Raw genomic sequence first — 23,472 nt, 5'->3', positions numbered from 1 at the left:
TACTTTCTTACCGACACTAGTGATGAATTGATATTGTTTGAAAATTCATGTCATGTAGGATTTCTATTACACGTGAACATCTGTTTAAGATCGTCACAACTCATAACAGATTTAAACAAGGGGGACTAAAATGTAATGTTAATTTTGTCTAAGGATCTAAAGCTAGAATTTTTCCATATATAAACTAATATATAACACCAAAATAAATGAGCATAAAACAAAAAAATATATATAAACTAATCTAGAAATGAATTTAACGTATAAAGATTCAATTAATAATTAATTTAATCAAAATAAAGAAACTTACAATTCTACTTAATTTTGCGAAGTAATGTTTTTCGAAGTTTATTTTTAACAAATATAAGAAAAGCGGTGAGTTTCTTTTCTTTTTTTTCATCAAAAGGAAATTATAGTTTTACTTTTAGGAAAAAAAAATTGGAAGTGATGTGTTATGTCATGCTTTAGTTTTGTGAAGAAGGAAAGGCAATAAAAAGGCGAAGAATTTTTTCCCCAATAAAAGTAAATGGCAAGAGAGAAATTATTTGATTGAAGCGTGAGGATAACAACTGAAGAGAAAACATCCACGTGAGAAAAATAATTTTTAAGAAAAAACATCAATATTTTTTAGGATAACAACTGAAGAGAAAACATCGACGCGAGAAAAATACTTTTAAAAAAAATCAATATGACAGCATAATAATCCCCACTAACAAATAGATATATGTTACAAATAGGTATGTATTTCAACAGCACAAACTTTTATAACAAAGCAATTGTTGGATCTCAATTCTTATGTATTTCAACAGCACAAACGTTTATATCAAAGGAATTATTGCATCTCAATTCTTAATTACTATTCACATGTTCACAGACATAACGCTGCTAGAATAGATCAAATAGGTGATACAATTGATAAAGGCAACTAACAAATATTTATAAAAATCCTACTAACAGCTAAGCAGACAATGTTGTCAACTGCATAACTCTAAAGAATGGCTTTCACAATGAAAGATCTAACTAAGATGAGCAAGGTCTACCTCATCTGGGATTTTAAATGTATCTGCCGCACCAAACTTCCGGTATTCATCTGCTTTAGCTTCTTCATCATCACTATCATCTTCCTCGACATCATTATGGTGTGGTGATGACGGATCATTCTCACTTTTGGACTTGGAATCATGAGTGGCGAGCATGTTAACCTGGCCATGGTGAGAAATTTCCACCAAAACAGTATCATCGTCAACTGGGAGGGGTTGCTTCCAAGGTTCCCCATCAATCCTCATGAATGTATATTCTGCCGCACCTTTGTGAAACTCAAAGCGGATTCTGTGTGCCTAGTGCCAAGATAATTTGAAGCCATAAAATAATAATAGGTACAAAAACTCACAACTGTGCAATCAAATTTTAGAAAATATTTCAAAAAGTTTGATTTAGAAAGAAGAATGTGGCCTGGGTATCAAAAAGTACCAAAAAAATGTGTAACCACATACCTGAGCAAGGCGAGTTCCATGTCCATTTGGGGCAAGCAAAACAAGCCCATGCCAGGCATCTCTAAAACCAACCACCTCTATAAGGCCATCATCTACATATGGAGGTGTCAAATCTCTCTGTAATGCATTGAATCAAGATAGCATACTTAGAGTTTTGGTTGTTGACAAAATAATTGCATAAAAATATTGAAGACTATTAGTTATTATTACTACCACTTGTACTTCACCTTAAAACTAATATGGGGAAAAGATTTTACAAAATAAATTATTTCAGAATTAACTAATGAAGTTTACATCACGCCGCTTCATCTTGTTTGGTGTACCCCATGGATTCAATCCACCAGAAAAGCTAGGCAAGTTAAGGCATACAATTGACCTGATGCTGTATACAAAACGAAAAGAGTGTTAATAAAACAACAGATCATTGTCCCAGAAGTAAACTGGAGCAGAAAGAACAGAAGATGGACAAATGGAAGTTGATTAAATGGCCTTTTAACCAAAAATTATCCATACTCGATAAGTTGCTCATGTGATGAGACAGTAATCAACAAATAAACAAGAGAAATATCAATAAAAGCAACAAGGTTCAGAAAACATGAATAGACATGATTTGCGTAACAATAAAATTGGAAAGCTATCAAGCATAGTTAAGTGTGGCTATGGATCTTTGGTAGTTTGAAAATCCAGGAGTTTTTCCCGTAAACTGAATTTTTTATGACATTCACTTTTGTAGATATATGCTAATGAGCTTGTAGCTCAATAGACATTGGTTTTAAGACTTGCATGATGTTGACATCAGAGGTTCAATCCACCACTACACTCTTTTTCCTCTCGCCTACTCAACTGCTTATACCTCCAATATAATAAAAGAAAAGGACATATATGAGTATTTAAAATGATATACCTGGAAGGAATTTGCAAGTCTTCCCAACCACCATGCGTTTTCATGACTTTTACTTTTGCAAGATGTGCTATGTTGCTGCATTCAAAGATCAAATTGCATTTACTTAACTGGTTAAGTAACATATACTACAAAAATTCTTAAGATGGACCTATGAAGGATTGATATTGTGAGTGGTTTGGGCATATGCGTGTACCACTGACCAATCTAAACCAGCATTAAAAATTGACAAGAACTACAGATAACGAGAGACTAAAAAGCCAAACAAAACCATCTAACTCAACTGAGAAACTGGTGAACCAGCCAGTTTGTCACTCCAAACAACTCAACTGATGGAGAAAATAATTGTTCACATGTAATGTCCATGTATGGATTGTTATTATTTAGTCTACCGTTAACAAGTAACAACTGTAGGTTCTTGATGGTGGCACTGTACAAAGTAGTGCCAAATTAACTAACGATGACAAATTCATGGTTGGATGGAGAACTTGGCATTCTGAAGACTCATAGGCCAAAATAAAAAAATTAAATTCAAGATATTCTTATATTTAATTAGAGAACCAGTTGCAAGGAGTCAATTTAACTAATTTTCATAAACAGATTTGCTATATGACTCATGTAGCATTTATTACAACCATGAACTTTCATGAATTTACATGGCCCTCTGATAGATACCTAGTTACATTAGTTAGCTAATTAGGTTAGTTGGTTGAAGAAATAAGGCATGCTGCCTATAAATAGAAAGAGAGATTGAAAGGAGGAGTTAGTCAATTGGTGAGTTAGTATTGTGACTAGGGAGAGTCTTGGATCTCTGAATATCCAGGGAAATTGTGCATTCTTTCTGTTAATCAGTAACAGTATATTCTTGGTGTGCTAAATCTGAACCAGTTTCTATCATCCTCCTATATTAGATGGTTTTGCAAATTTACTGCAGTGGGAAAAAACAACCTAAAAATCATAAAAGGAAGTCTTTGTCCAATCAATCTACACAGACTGACCTGGAAGGAGGATGGAACAGAGGAGCAAAAAACCATCCTTGTGTGCATCCAAGCTTAGCATAAGTACTCTGATATGTTAAAATCAGAATAAAATCAATCACAAAAAAGTAGATCAATTACATCTCCATGGTCTAAAAGACCGAAATTATATAGGCTTTCCAATCAAGAGTGAGAAAGTCAAAAATAGTATTGTTATCAACCTTCTATGTCTATGCAATGCTTTTACGTATTTACTATGATTACTACCAAACAAAAGCATACCTGATTGACCAACTGATTCTTGAATTTTTCAGGATGCAATTTTCGTTCAGAATGAAACGCATAAGAGACTTGAGCATCCATTCCTACAATATGTAGTCATTAAAATTTTATAACAAGAGTTGAAGTAGGATACATTGATGGAATGAGGAAAAAAGAAGTCCTCGAATATATTCTATTTCCATGATCTAAAAATATTCTAAGAGATGCTAAGAATAATCAACACCATTGATGAAGGTAATCAATGAACTTCACTTAATCAGCACACTGACATAACATTATACAAATCATGCCTCCTTCATTACAAATTCATACTTTTCAGCATGCATAATGTAAGTTTTCTTGCTAAAATTAATTTAAAATGGATTTTATATTGTCAAAATTTGATGTCTTACCCAAGATTCAAGGATGTGAAAAAGACTAACTTAAATATTATATTGAAGTGTCAACTAAATCAACTAATTCTTCAGTAATTGGAACATGGAATTATAAAGTCAGCAAAGGTAAAGTTCATGTATAAAAGAACCATGAAAGCTATTCTTACCCATGCTGAAGTAATTCCAAAATCCCCCACGAAAAGTATGGAAACCTTCCTGAGGAGCAATAAGAAGCAACCATACAGTGAGTAAGAAAGAAGCCAAAACTTATGGAAACAAAACAGTTTTGAAGAACTACTTTCACTCTCCCCCCAGTTTTTACTATGTGAACTCCATTAGTTAAAAGCAAGGATAAAATATTAAATATTCAGATATGTTGTACTTGCTTGAGGAAAACAGGGCTCGTGCCTATAAAAGTTCAAAACAAATCATCCCAAAATCGGTATAATTTTAGTTATAACTTATAAACCCTATATCATCTGGTCATACTTTAATGAATTTGCCACTTATCATAGCTATGCTGAATTCCAGTCAAATCATAAAATATAGCATATGAAACTCAAGGTATCTTCCATGAAATTTAAGTTCCAAAATATATCTTCTAGTCACCACAAACCAGATGCAGATAAGATTGCAAAACAGTGAATGGTATAATCTTACCTTATTAAGTTCATCTGCCTCTGATACACGATGGAAGGCATGCAAAGAATGTGGTAACTCAAGAGGAGGGATTGGATCACAGGGACCTTGTTTTGGAGCCCTCATCCGCATAAGAATGTGCCAGCTGAGGGTATAAGCAATAACCATTTGTAGAACAAATCAATTCAAAAATTAATAAATATCTTGAACAAAGAGTATCCATTAAACAGTAATCATATATTTACTTTGAATTAAAGGGCATTAAGGACATGGGGAGTCAGTAAGGGACAAAACTAAATCTCAAAAGAAGAAAAAAGGACTACTACTACTAAACTAGAAAAATCACTACTAGGCCCCATAAGAGAACAAAATAATGAACAAAAAAGAGTGAATGAAATAATAATGTTAAATAACAGCTAGCTTGACAGTGTAAGATTAACAAGGTATGTAAACACGACAGAAGAATCTCTTATTGAACTGGTATCCACAAAATGAAAATTAAATTAGTAAATCATAAGCTTTCAGTTTGGATATCCGAATAATCAATTAATTATACATTTACTGGTATTGCAGCGATCCCAACTAAAATGCCTTTAACCCACACAAAATCAATTAGGATCACAATCATAACCAGGCAATATACAAATACAAATGTATTACATTCAATAATAAGCGAGCCTGAAGAATATCCTCAATAGTAGGAAGGAAATGGAACTTAATAACTGAACTATTCAAGTAGCAGAACAACAGAATAATACTTAATGGTAAGATGAAAGAATAGAACCAAAATTCATTACTTGTCTATTTTCATTTCCTTAGCTTTCATTACTTGATCTAGAAATGACTTGACCGCCTGTTCATCCGTCCCTGGGTTCTTCTTCCCCTGCAATAAAGCAGCAGAAAAAAATGTGTTTCATAGTTTTTTATTAAATAAATACTTTCTGATAATGTTTATCATCACAATCGCAGCAACTACTGAACTGAAGAAAATTCCCTTCACTACTACTCAAAAGTGAAGGACATAGTAGGAACCACAAATCTTCATATATACAGGGAAACATAAACACTGCATGCTATTTTTTATTTTTTATTTACTTTTAATAAGTAAATGGCAGACATGCAAAAAGTTCAGGAATAAACCAGCATAATATTTTTAATCTTAAAGACCATCCAATCAAACAAAGAGCAGGAATCAAGACAATTAAAATCTTTTTTGGTGAAACTGTAGCTCTAAAACTAGCAAATCACTACAGAGTCAATATAACATTTTACAAGTAATTCAAAGCTTCATTAAAAGCACGTAATATCAAACAGCAATTTCGTACCCAACCAAATGCAAATGGTAGATTATTCCCTGTGCCCAACGGAACCGTGGCAATGGGTGGCGGATGAGATAATTTGAGATCACAAACAACTCCAAGTAGCCAGCCTGCTGTTCCATCACCCCCTGCAACCTAAAGCCAAACTAAATATAAAAACTGGAGAGAAAAAAAAAACTATTTTTATATAAAATTGCTTCCAGGAAAAAGAAAAAAGAAAAAAACTATGATGTTAATTGTTGCAGCTCTAATTGAAACATGAATTGATCAAACTCAAAAGGAATTTGAACTCACAATTAATCTCAACTTCTCCATAATCTGTATAGCAATATGATCGCCTTGAAGCCTGAGGTTTTCCAAATTCGCATAGATCCTGCTCAGAACCTTATCAGGAGCCTCTTCCCCCAAGTCGAAAACCTTAACAAAAAAAAAAAAACGCTATGTTCAGTCGTGCATAACAAGATCATGAACTTGAATATTCTAGAAAGATCACACTCTAACAGCACCTGGTTTTCGTTAAGAAGCGCACGGTACGTTTTCAAGAGTTCTCCTCCTAGCTGGCCACCACTCCTTGAGTTAACGAAAACGAGCACCGGACACTTAGGTCCTTCGATATCGATGTTGCTTCCTTCAACCACGGAATCCGGCACGAGAACGTGGCCCGGGATCCAAAAGTCCCTCAAGGAATTGGCGTCGCTGTGAGAAGCCATTGCCGCATTCAGAAAGCGCGTTTGCAACACGGAGATATCAACAATTGCTTTCAGTGTACGTTACTGAAGCTGTTGTCAAATTCAGCAGTGATCGTTAACACGAAGCGATTGAGCATTGAAAGTGCTTAATGAGTGAAAATTGTGAAATTCTGTTGGTGAAATGTGGCTGATTACCTGGATCTGAAGCAGCACTGAGTTCCGAGAAAACAGCGGGGGCGAGTTGACTCGGTGTGATAAGGAATCGGAAAGGATTGGTGCATTTTTATTGGCGGGTCCCTTGCCTTGTGATCAAATAAGGAAACTGAATGCTGACGTGGTAGGACTCTGATACTCTGCAACCAGAATATAACGCTTTCACGCAGTAAACTAATCACGATCGTTGATGAAGATCCAACGGATTATGTTTTTTCTCGTAAATTAGATTTCAAATATGCATACGAAAATCCAACCATACGATCTTTCTTAAACGGTGTTTAGTACACAACTGCGTGATTGTGTGAATGCATGAAATCTTTGGTCCAGTGGATTAAATAGACGGAAAAACATGCCACAACTATATAAGCTTTAACCATAACATACGGTTTATATTGATTTTTTTTTATAAAAAAAAACAAAAATATCTAAACTAAACATAAAATATATTATATGGTTGTAAAGTCAATTGTGTTGCACAAGACTGTGATGAAGTGTGCTACTTACTGTTCCTGAATTTTCATTGCCTTCAACGTACTCTGGGAATTGCCTAGCCTCTTGGCTTGTGGGAATGAAAAGGAGTGAGATAGTGGGAGAAAATGGGATCTTTTGGGGTGGCAAATGATATTAAAAAGCAAATCAGACATTCCAAGAGAAAGGTTCAAATGTGGATGTCAAAATTTAGAGCAGTGAAACCAGGTAAAGCTGTGTTAGTGGTTGCGGGGTCACCCAAATTGGAAGTGTACGAGACTGATTTTGGATGGGGTAAGCCAAAGAAATCTATCTCAGCTAACGCACGTTGAATCATTAGGATCAATTTCTCTTTCTGATTGTAGAGACGGAAAGGAGGAATTGAGGTTGGATTGGCGCTTGACAAGATTCGGGTGAATAAGTTCGTCAACATCTTAGAAGATCAACTCAATAATATTTAATAAATTCTAAGGGGATCGTTCACGAGCTTACACGACCTGTATCCATTGAATAATGTTGGTCATCACTTTCTCAATTAAATAATGTTGTATTTATAGAAATCTAAAATGAGTTTGGAACACAAACTATTTTAGATTTAACTTTTGAATAGTTATTATAAAGAAAAATGTATAATAGACACTCGTTAACATATCCAACATGTAGAATGAGAAATAAAAATTAAAAAATATATTAATATAATAGAATTTGTAACGTGATAAAAAAATAAAAAAAAATATATTATTAAACGATTTAAAATATAATTTAAAAATGTGGTTCAATCTAGTAAGCCAAACCGATTCAATTAGGATCACATGACATAATTAGACTGATTTAGTTATTGGATTGATTATGCATCTAACCCGAGATGACCCAATCAGGTCAAATCCTATCGATTTGAGATAAATCTAATGATCCAGACCAGCTTTTAAAACCTGTCTTGTGTAAAAAAAATTAAAAAAAACTCCAAAATGCTAAAAAAAAAATAAGGAACTTATGTAATTGTATTATCGAATTATTATTTGTAAACTTATATTATTAACTTTAATATTTTAATTGTTATTTTATATTTTGAGGTATAAATGAATTTTTTTAAATTAAATAATATTAATTTTATACTTATATGTAATAGATAAATATATAATTTTAAATTTTTTAATATATATCCGATTAAATCGAATCAAGATCTACCGATTAAACGAGTGACCTATTAGCTGAATTGAGTCGATAACTTAATCGAATTTGATAACTTTCGGTTTAAAATAAAGTTATATTTTTGTATCAGTTCTATATTATAATTGTCAACGATTCTTTTTCATATACAAGGACAACACATCACAATATATAGTTAGATGATTATATATTTGAGTTAAATTGAAAAATAATTCGAAGTTATCTTTTCCAACATAATAATGTCATATTGTACTACGTTAGCAAAAATGTGGCTCTATTGTATGTATTAATAGCTGGAAGCCTGCAAGTCATGGAGAAATAAACAGAAAAATGAGATGAAAAGAGAAAGTAGAGATTGAGTAATATTTTCCAAATACACCCTGCATTAACTATTTTAGGCATCACTCCACGGACCACAAATGTCAGTTATACAATTTTTTTTTATTTAACACATTGTTTTTCAGGTAAGTATATCTAGATTAGTGTACGGTTATTCAATTAATATAATCTAGATATTTAACACATTTTTTTATGGCCATTCCAAAGGGCAGCGGGATCTTAGACAAGGGGATGAATAGGTTCATCGGTATCTTTGAAGAGCAACTCCATAATATTAATAAATTCTGAGGGAACCATTCATTCGGATGAATAGGTTCATCAGTATCTTTGAAGAGCAACTTCATCACTATCTTTGAAGAGCAACCCCATAATATTAATAAATTATGAGGGAACCATTCATTCGGATGAATAGGTTCATCACTATCTTTGAAGAGCAACTCCATAATATTAATAAATTCTGAGGGAACCATTCATTCGGATGAATAGGTTCATCAGTATCTTTGAAGAGCAACTCCATAATATTAATAAATTCTGAGGGAACCATTCATTCGGATGAATAGGTTCATCACTATCTTTGAAGAGCAACTTCATCACTATCTTTGAAGAGCAACCCCATAATATTAATAAATTCTGAGGGAACCATTCATTCGAATGAATAGGTTCATCACTATCTTTGAAGAGCAACTTCATCACTATCTTTGAAGAGCAACTCCATAATATTAATAAATTCTGAGGGAACCATTCATTGGGATGAATAGGTTCATCACTATCTTTGAAGAGCAACTCCATAATATTAATAAATTTTGAGGGAACCATTCATTCGAATGAATAGGTTCATCACTATCTTTGAAGAGCAACTTCATCACTATCTTTGAAGAGCAACTCCATAATATTAATAAATTCTGAGGAAATCATTCATTCGAATGTAAGTTAATTTATCAATATCTTTGTGTTGACTGAAAAAAATAATTATCATTTTATTAAAATATATATTTCTAATTAACAAGATAAAGTTCAACCTTAAATCTGCGTTACCTATCTTATTAGAAATATTTATTTTAATAAAATGATAATTACTTTTTCAGCCAATACTAAAGTTTAGAATTAATTTGTATGTTAAAAATAATGAGTTTAATTTTCTTTGGTATAGAAGCTTTTATATTATTGAATAATTAGAAATTGTTATGTCTGGAGTGTGAGAAGGTGGATGAGGTGCTGAAACTAGTCCTTATATTGTTTTGATTTGTTTCAAATTAGTTGTTATGACTTGGCGAGGTGACTATTTGCTTGTCCAAATGAAGTCCGGAATTTATAAAAGATACTTTCACATTCAAGTCAGTTAATATTCTACTGAAGTGATACTACCAGACTATTTATTAGTCATATTAGTTGTATTTAATTTGTAGAAGCCTTAAATGATATGTATATCTTGATTCCTCAATATAAGACCTAAGACTTAAATATTTTCATGTAAAGTTTGGAAATGAAATTAGATATAACATTATAACTTCTGAATAATTTTTATGAATGCCATTGATATTTTTTTTCATATATGATAATACATCAAGATTTATATGTTCGATTGTGATCCATATTTAAAACATTGGTCATCAGTGTTTTTGAGGACCTGGGAAGTGTTTCACGAGATTTATGCATTGTGTAGGTCGTTTATGGTGAGCAAGTTTATGGCGTGGTTTGGTTTTACCAAATTTTAAAAAATAAAATAAAGAAGACGCTAATGTTGTTAGAATTCCTGGTTCAAAAGATACCGTTAAAGAAAAATATAAAACTGAAAGAGGAATATATTGATAACGACAAAGGTAATCACAATATTATTACATAAGCCTTTTTATATATAGGCTAATTACTAATCACTAATTAACTACATCTCAAATAGGACTCCACAAGCTCAAAGGTGTTCACAACTTTTCTAGCTCGCAAAAGATTAATACAAGCCCAAATCAAATTAAAGGAAAATTCAAAGAGAAAAATTAGAAATATATATCCACTAAAAATCTCATGAAGAAAGCTTAACTATAATGGCAGAAGAAGCTGAAATCATCAAAAGGCACAAGGCAAAACATTCACTAAGTAAAAACTTTACCTCAAAGTTTAACAACATGATAAGAGCACAAATTAATGAGAATTCTTAGTGCATGTTTAAATGAGTGTTGGCAAAAATAATTTTGAATAGAATTAATTTTGAAGTAATGTGATTTATGTTTGGATATTTTTATTTTAAATTTATGAGTAAAACTCAATACAAATTTTTTGATCTAAATGCAAAAGTTACTTATAGTTATTTCAATTTGAAATTAATTCTTAACTTTTTTTAATCTGAAATTAAACATATAAAAATATATCTAGAATTAATTTTAAATCCCGAATTAATTTTTCAACATCAAACAAACATGTGAAAATAATTTTAGCATCGAATAACTTCTTTTAACTTCTTTCAAAATTGTCTAAAATCTTCACAACTCTGGGCCGCCCAGGGCATTACACCTTCAGCCTAAGCCCAAGATGTGGACCTTGTAGGTGATGGACCATAATTTAATGAGTAGAAAAAATATTATGTGTGGTACGTAAAACATATCATTTTTAACAAAATTGTGTTATTCTTTGTATATAATATACGTTTACATTTTAGAATACTTACATAAGGGTCTCTCATCTGTTATTTCATCTTGACCTTATAAAATATCAAGACTAGCCATGGCGATGTAGGAAGTCTATTAAAAAATGAAAAAAAAAATTATAACTACATTGCCTACCTCTAATGCAATATTCCATTATGATAACTACATACTATACACAGAAATTACACAAAAATTTATTTGATTATTATATATGTAATACATTCGTATATTAGAATACAAGTGTTAATGTCTCTATTACAATGACCAAAGTGAAAGCAACATATAGTTTATTATTTTCGTTGTATCTAATGGGAATTCAATCCTTTCTTTCGAGATAACTCCTGCTATCTTTTGTTTCACATTTATGTAATTATAAACCTTCAATTAATTTGTATTTATTCATAGCCGATGCTAAAGTAATATTTATCGTCGACTTTAATTCTTTAGATAGTGTGACCAACATCTAGTAGTGAACTTTCCTATAGTGTGTCAACTCAGAGATTCAATTTTTAAGAGATCTTTGAAAGCTCAGCTAGATAAGAAAATTATACAAAATTTATTATGAAACAATTATTTTTTTAATCTTTTTACATTTTAAAAGTTAATTTACAGGTAGAATTAGTTTGTAAGTTAGTTCATAAGTTTCCTAGATATTGCCTTGGGAGCAAACAGATAAGCAGTAATATGAGGCCCACAGCAGCAGCAGTGACTTAGACTAATAATTAAGTTATTTATAATTCAGAAGTTTCATAGTTTCCTCCCATCACTTGCCCAGAATCTGAATACTAGCTAGAAATTCCTCAGTCATTACATCTTTCTATCACTTAGTTTTTCTTGTAATGACTCTGGGCATATTTTGATAATTACGCAGACTAATAATGTATGTACTATAATTTCATGTTCCGTTTGAGAGCAAATCGGTCACATGGAAACAGCTGTTTAGAAAAATACACTGGGAAAACGAATTGCCTTTATTTTCCTACAATAGCTTGAATATTGACGATTTCCAGTGTATCAATTGTTGAAAATGATTATTAAAATTGTACTTAAGTGCGTTTGGATAAGTTTTTTTAAAATATTTTTATAGTATATGTTTTCTGGAAAAAATTTAAATTATTCTTTATGATCGATTGATTTATACAGATGATAATATTGAATTTATTTTTAAGTTTTTATTTTAAATATTTAATAATTATAGAATTTAGAGGATAAAGACAAATGGATAGTTTATATTTTACAAGTCAATAACCATTAAAATTTAAACTAACGAATAAAGTTTATATCACAATTTAAATTGTCATTGTAAATCTTAGATATAATATTTTGTATATTAAAATATATTTATTTATTAAGAATTTTAATTATAATATAGTTTATATGTTAAAATATTCATTTATTAAAAATTTAATTATATAAAATAAATACTTATTTTGAGCAATGCAAATAATAAAATACTAGTGCTAGTTCTCATTATTTCAATCCACATAGGCTAATTAAAAGCTTGAGTCTTCCTTGTGAGAGATGCTCACATTTAACATTCTACAATTTGTCACGAATAAAATTTCCTTTAAAAAAAGATACTTGTAAAATAAATTCCCTTTGAAATAAAAAAGTTATAATTATTTCAATATACTCCTACACTATATATAAATTAGAATATATAATTTGGAGAGTAAGACTCTCACTCTTTCAAATAAACATTTTTAATAGAAGAAAAAAAAATAGATGTACGTACTTTCTTTATGTGTTTTTATTGTTGTTATTCAATCATAATTTTGAAATTTCATCTCAATTATATGTGTTGTAAAAGTTTGTATTAAATGTTGACATAAATTATTTAGATGAAACTCTAGCTCTAAACACCAAAAGTACATAAGAAATTGTAGTTAAGTTTTGTACTTATCAATATTATCTCTTTGGCTTAATTTTATATTTTATCTTCAATTTTTTATGTTTTTGGTGAATTTTATAAAAAAAAATTAATTTGACATGTTTTATTTAAAACTTTTAAAAATAATTATAAAATTTACCTTCCGTTCATTAATTTACTAGCAACAGAGTCCACAAAAGTTGAGAGATAAATTTGTCAAAAAATAAAAGTTGGAGATATAAAAGATCCAATTAAGCCAAAACTAATAACATACTGCATTAGCTAGTTAGCCAATTAACAAAGAGACAAAATTTGTTTGGGACAAATTCGTTTAAAAGGAAAATTTTAAAATAAAATATGAAAATAAACTTATCTTTTTCCCCCCTCATTTGGATGCGCTTTCACATACTACCATGCAATTAGCCCAAAACATTCTTTCAATCATCTCAAATTATACTCCTTTTATTTTTATTATAATAATATTAACAATTAAAAATAACTTTATATGATAATTTAAATTGATATAATAAATTTAAATTATTTTATATATTTGAAATTATTACTCATCTTAAATTTAGATTCGGGTTTGAATTTAATTCAACCTCAAATATTATCTCATCTCATGATACAAATATTTTGTCTTCTAACTCTAAGATTTTAGACATATCACTAAATCTAATTAATATCTTATTAGAATTTAGATTTGAATTTAATTTAATTCCAAAAGGTAAACCGTGAAAATTATCTCACTTTCATATGCTACTTTGATTATATTACTAATATTTTAATAATCGCGATAATCTGAGTCTTTACCGTCTCCGTCGATTCTGTTAAAAAAAAAAAAATCTCTGTCGAATTTCCAATATTCTTATAAACTTCCAGCCTTTTAATTAAACCGATTACACACACAGGACTAATTCTTAGTCTAGGCATCAATAGCCAATATAAGATATCTAACAATATATTACAAACATAAATTATAATTTATTTTAGATTTTAGATTTAAATATATTTTTAACCGTTTGAATAATTTTTTTTCTAAAAAAGAATTTACTTTTATTAGTCACTCAAATTTCTAATTTTTTTTTAATATTTCTTATTCTTTATATTAATGGTATCATAATTTGTGACAATTTATTATTATGAAAAATATTTTTTAATTTATTTTCTTTAAAATTGATTTATGACTGTTTAAAATAATTAGAATATGCAAAAAATCATGATAATTTCACATCTATTTTTTCATTCTCTTTAAAATCAACATAATATATAAAAAAATAAACACCAAAAGTAAAATTTTTTGGTAGTTTCACATTGTCAAGAAATCATTTTTAATAAAAAAACAGAAAATAAATTTTTGCGCTTAAAAATTGTTATAAATTATGAAATCATAAACACATTCAACAAAAAAGGACAAAATATATTTTTTTCAAAAATTTGAGGAATTAATGAAAATAAATTACTTTTTAAGGACTAAAAAATAATCACTTTAAATTAAAAATATATTTAAGTGTTTATTTTATATATTTATAATTATTTATTCATTATAAATTTTAATCATATAAAAATAAATATTTATTCTCATGATAAGCTACAATGATATACTAGGGCGGCTTCTAGGGTGGAGAATCTGAACAAACTCGCACCATGAGAAATAAATCTGGTGCGTAGAACATGAGATTGTCTGCACCGTATTGTTATTATTTTTGAGGAAAAAAAAGTAGAACATGAGAATATTGTTCCCTCTTCCTGTTACGGTTCTTTTTCTTGATTTTGTTTCCACCTGACTCGTCGCTGCAAGCCCATCCTCTTCCACTATTCTACCTTTTTATTAATTAATTAACGATGCAAAATGAACGTAAAATCCTCACTATGGCAAGCAACTGAGAATGAGAACAGAAAATATTCAAAACCGTGCAAAGATAGTTCAAAGGTTTTATGTATCAAATTTTAAAATCTTATATATGAAAATTCAAAAAGTGGAAAGAGCGAAAAGCATATAAGCTAAGAAGAAATAGCAAGGAAAGAGAAAGCAGTGTATCACTAATCTAGTGCATGCCTCTCTATGATAATATTATGCATATCTCTTGAAAAATCCTAATCCCAGTTATAGGTTTGTTTCCCATGGTGGGTCATTTATTGAGGTCTCTCACCCTAGAAGCCGCCACTATTCTTCTAGTTACAACTAACCCACAATGCGCTGACTTGTTCAAAGACATCCCCCGATCGTAAAATTCGTTGCACTTTCTATTGTCTTAGATTCCATAACTAAGAGTTGTAATTTTATTTTACAGGCACGCTGACTTAGAAGACCAAAAACTTCAAAGTCAGAATCATTTTCCACAAAACTAGACGTGGCTTATACGTTTTGCCCACAAACTTCAAGTTTTGAATCCAACAACCACACCAGAAAGACACCAGAAAGAGAGTACTATATTTATATCATTACCTCTCTGGTTCTCTTCATGCATGCATATCGTTGAACAAAAATGGAAGAAGCTAGAGCACAAAAGCTTGTTGAGAAATCTGAGGTTTCACCAGCTACAAGCACCACAACTTCTCTTCCCCTCACATTCCTTGACTTGTCTTTGGCAGGTCCTGTTTATGTGAGACGCCAATTCTTCTATCACTTTCCCCACCACACAGAAATTTTCTATGAAACTACACTCCCTTCTCTCAAACACACTCTCTCCCTTACCCTTCAACATTTCTTCCCTCTTGCTGGAAATCTCCTTTGTCCACCACCACCTCACAAACCCTTCATTCGCTGCACCGATGATGACACTGTCACCTTAACCATCATCGAGTCCAAAGCGGATTTCAACCATCTCTCTTCCAACCACCCCAAAAATCTCAAAGATTTAGGTCACTTGGTTCCAAAGTTGACATGCACAACCATGCATGAAGAAGACACGTTCATTTTCCCAATTGTGGCCTTGCAAGTCACGGTTTTTCCCAACAATGGCCTTTGCATAGCTATCACTTATTGCCACGTGATGGATGATAGGTGTTGCGGTCATTTCATGAAGTCTTGGTCTTCCATTTGTCGAAGCGGTGGAGTTGACTTGACCCTTGTGGAGAAGTCACCACCTTGCTTTGATAGGAAAATATTGAAGGACCCCAAAGGATCACTCGAGGCTATTTTCTTGAGAGATTACTTTCAAGAGAGGTCAACTTGGAAGGACAAACTCATTGGTCAAACTCCTAAACACGTGTGTGATGATGAGGACTTTCTTAAGGCAACTATTGCTTTTGGAAGAGATGATATTGAGAGCCTCAAAAGATATGTGCTGAATCATTGGAAAAAAAATGCTGAACTCAAAGCGCCACAATATCTATCAAAATTTGTGGTAACGTGTGCTTTCGTGTGGGTTAGCTTGGTTAAAGCAAAATATAGAGATGATGATGAAGGGGAAGAGATGAAAGAGGAGTACTTTCGTTTTGCAGCAGATTGTAGAGATCGCTTGGATTACCCTATACCAGAAACGTACTTCGGAAATTGCTTAACGAGATGTTATGCAGTGCTCAAGCGGAAGGAGCTAAAGGGAGAAGGTGGTTTTGTGAACGCAGTGAAGGCCATTGCAAGAGCAATAACTGATATGAAAACTGAACCTCTTAGAGGTGCTGAAAACTGGAGGGCATTATTTAGGAAGATGTTTGTATTGGGAAGTACTGTGCTAGTTACAGGGTCACCTAAGTTCAGTGTTTATGAGACTGACTTTGGATTTGGAAGACCTACCAAAGTGGAGATGGTACATTCCCCTAAGTGTATGTCTGTTGCCGAAAGTGGAGACAAAGAAGGAGGATTAGAGCTTGGCTTGGTATTTAGAAGTGGGGAATTTGAGTATTTCATTTCTGTCATTGAGCAAGGATTTGTAGCATTAAAATCCTAAATGTATGTGTGCATTGTTTTCACTTTCCAGTTGTTCAACGTTGTAATGTGCAATTTAATAAAGGACAACATGGAGTATTGTTCTTTTTTTTTTGTGTGTGTGTGTGTGGTTGTGATGCTAGTGAAAAATGTTGCAGTGTTGGGACTTGGAATAATTAAAAAAAAAATGTTGCATTTTACGTACTTTATCTTTTAGCTTTGGTTGATGGGGCTTATTTAAAGTTGTGGATCAAAGAGCGCAGCTAGATGTTGTAAGAGGAACAGTTTGATTATGACTCAAGTGTGTTGAAATATTGAAAGATTTTTGCAGTTACTAGTTGGGTCTTTTGATGAACTTGCTTAATAGTTAATAGTATGGTCTCCAAATTTTATTGATCTTGCATGTAACTGCGCGCGTATCCTGTTGATTTATCTTCAAATATTTTTGTCTATATCTGTTTTCAAATTATCTTTATATACCTCTTTTAAAAATTCAAAATGACATATAACAAATTTGCATTTCTCTCGACTGGTTATAAAAGCAAGGTACAAAGAGTTTCTTAACATCTTCCACCTTTAGGGGATATAATATAATAATATAATTTCATATATGAAGTTTTCATCTTTTTTTTAATATAAATATCTATTATGTGGTTTAAATATATAAGACATATAATTTCATGTATAATTTATATTTATTTATTATATAAATATTTCTCCTTAAAATTTTTATGTTGATTGTTATTTATTTTAATTATACGATGTGAATATTTTTTTTTCAGTTTTTATGATATATAATTAAATATAATAATAAAATTTAAATATTAAAATTGACCAGTGGAATGCAGGCTAAAATAGTAGTTTCTTCTCAAATTGGAATTTGCTCATAGAAATGGTTTTACCTTTCTATCGTTTTAAATATAAATTTTAAAGTAAAAATCAACCATGTTAATTATATAACAGAATATAATTCAATAATAATAAAGGTTATTAAACGATATATCTTTTATAAATTAATTTATATGGTGTTTTCAATTTTATCAGTAATTTCACATTTAAATTTTATACAGTTGGATTAAATGTTTAAAAAGAGAATTTTATCTCTTACAGCTCAACGTTATCTTTCATAAAATATATCTATACACTGTGGTCCATTTGCAGCTCTATATATCCACTACCTGAAAATGTTAAAAAAATCGTTAAAATAAAATACTACTATATTTTTAAATTATAAAGAGGCTAAAGCATAAGATTTAACTCATCTAAATTTGTCAAGGTCTAATTTAGTTGGCACATATAAAAAAATACCTCATAATACTGTCTATGATTCTCATGTATAAAGAAAATCCCCACCTTTTTTTTTAAAAAAAAAAGGCCATTGCATAAAAACTATTAAATGTCGTGCCGTAATGAAGAGAAAAATAAATGAAATGCTATTGCGGCTACGAAACAAAGTCCATTATTGGCTTCAACACGTATCTTCACAGACAAGCCCAAAGATTACAGAAGTGGAGATTATGACTTTTGATTTTTTTTTAAAGAAAATTATTATCTTCACAGGCATTAGTTGCACGTATCTTTGACATTTTGAGTGAAATAGAAATATACTTTTTTTTTTTACTGCAAATAGAAATATACTTAACGTCCAAAATGCTATTTAATACTTAATAATTGAGTAACGAGAAAAATCGAGAAAAATTACAGATGATAATAAGCATTGTTCTTATTGGATTTGACGGAATCTTTGTGAGCTTTTGCACGTACAATGGTGGGGTGTACGCTCAAATTAGCTATGTAAAATCATACACGTTTCAAAATATATGTTAGATTTTGAACCTTTCATGATTTTCTTTTATAAACGTGAAATTAGATGATAAAATTTTAATTTTTCTTCTAACATAATGTAAAATAAAAAAAATATGATTTTATCTTTCCTCTAATAATAGATAACATTTGATTTTATGGGATATCTAGCTCTATCTTTTTTTATATATAAAAGATAGAGTTTTCTCTTAACTTAGTTAAATTTTTCTGAATTCGAGTAGCTTGTTCGATCGGCCACTAAATACAAAGGTATGCCGAGTATGAAGTATATAAGTCCCTTCAAGCTTTGAAGCTGACTATATGAGCTTTTTATGTATAAGAAATAGTCTTAAATCCTCAACTTGACTTTATTATCGTCTAGCTGAGTTCGAGTGTTAATTACAAGTCTGGTTATAGTCGAACTTGAGAGAGGTCTTCTTTGACAAAGTTTTTAACTTAGTCACGAAGGAATTTGAATAGTTAGTACCGAGTTGAAATGGTTACGAATTCAAAGTGACATCTTATCAACTCTTATATTGATTCAAACACATTTAAAGTTATTGCACATTTTCAAGAAAGACACGATAATTGTGTTTTTTGAAGTTCAAAACATCATTGAGATTCCCAAGGATCATGCCAACTGTTGATTTGTCTCCTAAAGGGGACATCTAAAGGTTCGACGAATGGATGCTCCCTTTTGACTACCAGAAGCTTCCATATATAAGACTATAAAAAGGTTGAGAAACCTTTTCTTCTCCCACTCGTTTGCTTCTATGTTTTTTTTGTTCACCCAAATTCCATTATCTTCGATCGATTCTTTCTCTTCGGTCTCTTTTTTTTTCGTCACCCTTTTGCCTCCCACACTTTTAACCCTTTTTCCTATTAGGTATTTAGCGTTGGCTTGACCGACGTTAAATTGAGTAAAAATATATAGTCATTAAACATGTATTTGACGTCAACTTAAGTGAAACTGTGACATAGGATATAGTCATTAAATATATATTTGACATCGACTTAAGTGAAAATATGACATAGAATCTAATTATTAGACAAGTATTTAATGTCGTCTTGATCGACACTAAATACCTGACAAGGATAGAGCATATCAGGGTGGCATCTCATGCCATAGGACAAATAAAAAATATAAGATGTCACTTAGGATTGCACTTCTTGCATCTTATGTGATAAAAATCTCTCATAACATGTAAATTTTTTTTATAAAACAACCACTTTGATAATTAATTTTACAAAATGACCGATTTTGATAAATAAGTCATCATAATGACCCAAATATTAAAATAACCTTAATCTTATTAGTTATGTGCATATAAACATTTATTACGTGTGATATGATGTTATTGGAAGGAAATACTGAGAAATGGTAAGTATTCAAATTAGATATCTGAATAATTGTTTTACTACTAAAAAATTACTTTTAAAGATGATTATTTGTGACTTTTTATGATAATTTTCAACCGTTTATTACCACAATTTTAATGATGAAAATTTTAATAAAATCGTTGTTAAAACTTGTTTTTTAATAGTGCTTTAAGCAAAAAATAATTTAATCGAGACTATAAACATAGATCACGACTCTCTAATATTTTTATTTGAAAAAAAACTCAAATATTTTCTCTCGACCAGACCCTTACCGTTAATAACTCTGCAATCTCAATCAACATTATTGTTTTGGTAAAACTTTATTATAAGCTTAATCATTCTTTCACATGATATATATATATAGAGATAAAACGTTCTCTCTTCACAACCTCTATTGTATTCAGAAACAGATGGCTCAAGAAATGAAAGAGCCTGCAGTGAACATCATAGAGCAATCTCAAGTTGCTCCCCCACAAGATTCCCTTCATTCAACCATTCTCCCCCTCACTTTTCTGGACATTCCATGGTTCCTAACCCGCCACGCCAGACGCATCTTCTTCTATGAGTTTCCCTTTCCTACCACCCACTTCCTCCAAACAGCACTTCCCACCCTGAAACACTCTCTTTCCCTCACTCTCCAACATTTCTTCCCCTTTGCCTCTAATCTCATCCTCCCTCCACGTCTCCATGTCCCTTACATCCGTTACCTTAACGGCGACTCTGTCTCGTTCACTGTCTCAGAGTTCAGTCCTGCAAACTTCACGCTTCTCACGTCAAATTCCCCTCAAGATGTCAATGACTGGCAACCCCTTGCTCCGGCATTTCCCTCGCCACGCACTACACACGACGGCACGTGCGAGTTCCCCCTCATGGCCATTCAGGTAACGGTGATACCTAACTCTGGATTCAGCATATGTGTTATCTTCAACCACGTTGCAGGAGATGGGAGAACCCTTCATCATTTCATGAAGTTTTGGGCCTCAGTTTGCAAGGCCAAAAGGGATTGGATTTCCCTGCTCTGTGCTCTACCCTATATGCTCCGTTTGGGAGTGAAAGACCCCAAAGGGCTCATGCACGTTTACGTGCAAGAGATGAGAAATTCAGCGTTGCAAAATAAGCATTTCGGAGGGTTTTTACGTGGTGTTTACGCTGACAAGGTACGTGCCGCTTTTATGTTTAGTAGAGAACAAGCTGAGAAACTAAAGAAATGGGTCTCTCTTAAATGTAACAGTTCAGGGACTTTACATATATCAACCTTTGTAGTGACATGTTCTTTGATATGGGTGTGTATGCTCAAATCAGAACAAAAGGAAGAGGAAGGTAATAACTATGTTACAAAAGGTTACTTTGATGAACCATGCAACATTGGATTTTCCGCAGACTGTCATAACCATCCTCAGTTTTCATTACCTTCAAACTACTTTGGGAACTGTTTGATCCCTCTCCTCACAACCCTAAAGAGGGGTGAGTTGGTGGGACAAAATGGGATTGTTGCAGCTGCAAATGCCATTGAAAGGAAGATTAGAGATTTCAAGAGTGATGCTTTGAGATTGGCTGAAACAACGATGTCAGATATTAGAGGCTTAGGGAAATGTGGTCAATCTCTTGTGGTGATTGTTGGCTCGCCGAAACTTACTGCGTACAACACTGACTTTGGATGGGGGAAGCCCATAAAGTCAGAAGTGGTGAATCTTGATTCTGTGCGAACAGTTTCTCTCACTGATTGTAGAGACCAAGAAGGTGGAATTCAGGTTGGAATAGTACTCGAGAGGATTCAAATGAACAATTTCACTAACATCTTGGAAGAACACCTTAGTCATATTGCAGTTCTTGACTAATTAAACCATCCACGTATTAGTCATAACATGTATCTTTCACGCCATGCATTTGTTTATTATTTAATGGTTTTAAATACTATACTAAATAGTAAGAGTATTGTTACAGTTATTGGAAAATAGCTGATTGTTATTTGGTACGAAAATTCAGCTTCAAACTTTTCGTCAAAAACTGTATTCTACCTGGCTCATTTTTTTATTGGACAATCATGTAACTAAATAAATATAAAACAAAATTAGAAAAAGTCGGCAGAAATCATCCCAAAGTTCTTCGTACAAAATATTTGTTTATTAAAATTTGTACCAAACATCATTATTCTAAGGGTAGAAGGAAAATTTGCCACCTAATGTATGTCTTTAATTTAATTGTTACATAATTTGCACGCAATACTAGACTGCAACTTTTGCTAACATTTCCTACTATGACAATATTGATGGTCTTGGTGCATTGAAGGATTTACAATATTAATAAATTATTTTTTTATACCTAAAATAAAATAAAAAAATTACATAATGGACATGAGCAGATTAAGACACTCAATAATACTAGATAATATCATTAAAAGATAAAAAATGAAAAATTAAGATAAATAAAAGTTGAAGAAAAAAAATGAAATACTAAATCCTTTAAATACATAAATATAAAAGTTAAAAAAATACTTTCTTAAGAAAAGTTTATTTATAGCATTTAGGCTATTAAAACTTGAGATAATTGCATTACGCTATATATTAACTAATTAATTATATCAATTTAATCTATGCATGAAAGTATATGGGGATAGTGATTATATATATATATATAATATTCGTTAAAATCAAAGATAATAACAGAATTTCACACGTCTTATTCAATTTAATTAATTGAGTTAGATTCCTTATGAAACTCTGGTTACTATAAATTTTGGTGCTTTAAAGCAAATTAAATAGTAGTGACTACGCCTTGGTAGTGTAGGATTGAGTTTTGGTTCAATTTTCATTTTCTGGTGCTTTGACAATATATGTTTTGTTTTTATACAGGGGTCGGTAGTCCTATTAATGCATTTTTCTCATAACAAAATTAATAAGTAGTGGGAATATAATTACTTTTTTAAAATGATAAATATTTTAAGACAGATTAAAATAAATGAAGTTATAAATAACGTAAGACGAAGAAAATTCGAAAGAGACCCCAACATACACTAGCATACAAATAAGATGACTTGGACTGAGT

General features: G+C 31.3%; 3 protein-coding genes across 3 annotated transcripts; 2 read left to right on the top strand and 1 right to left on the bottom strand.

Moving 5' to 3' along the window:
• Positions 1-776: 776 nt before the first annotated feature.
• On the bottom strand, positions 777-7,724 carry DGK3 (diacylglycerol kinase 3). Its single transcript, XM_006592771.4, has 14 exons — positions 7,392-7,724; positions 6,867-7,024; positions 6,489-6,761; positions 6,277-6,399; positions 5,989-6,117; positions 5,461-5,546; positions 4,685-4,808; positions 4,192-4,240; positions 3,651-3,733; positions 3,390-3,457; positions 2,395-2,469; positions 1,785-1,872; positions 1,491-1,607; positions 777-1,334 (listed from the first exon to the last, which is right to left on the bottom strand). Exons 3-14 carry the CDS (start codon positions 6,690-6,692, stop codon positions 1,014-1,016), a joined length of 1,467 nt encoding a protein of 488 aa, XP_006592834.1. The 5' UTR covers positions 6,693-6,761; positions 6,867-7,024; positions 7,392-7,724; the 3' UTR covers positions 777-1,013.
• Positions 7,725-15,805: 8,081 nt separating this feature from the next.
• LOC100813271 (malonyl-coenzyme A:anthocyanin 3-O-glucoside-6''-O-malonyltransferase) lies at positions 15,806-17,574 on the top strand. The gene has a single exon (XM_003540288.4). The coding sequence runs from the start codon at positions 15,863-15,865 to the stop codon at positions 17,264-17,266; it is 1,404 nt and encodes a 467-aa protein (XP_003540336.1). The 5' UTR covers positions 15,806-15,862; the 3' UTR covers positions 17,267-17,574.
• A 3,263-nt stretch (positions 17,575-20,837) lies between these two features.
• Positions 20,838-22,265, top strand: LOC102667695 (coumaroyl-CoA:anthocyanidin 3-O-glucoside-6''-O-coumaroyltransferase 2). The gene has a single exon (XM_014764771.1). The coding sequence runs from the start codon at positions 20,838-20,840 to the stop codon at positions 22,263-22,265; it is 1,428 nt and encodes a 475-aa protein (XP_014620257.1).
• The last annotated feature ends 1,207 nt before the right edge of the window (positions 22,266-23,472 follow it).

The sequence above is a fragment of the Glycine max genome, chromosome 12 (genome assembly GCF_000004515.6).
Source record: "Glycine max cultivar Williams 82 chromosome 12, Glycine_max_v4.0, whole genome shotgun sequence".
NCBI classification, from domain to species: Eukaryota; Viridiplantae; Streptophyta; class Magnoliopsida; order Fabales; family Fabaceae; genus Glycine; species Glycine max.
The sequence above is the reverse complement of the archived record's forward strand: the minus strand, read 5'-3'. Positions and strand labels throughout refer to the sequence as shown.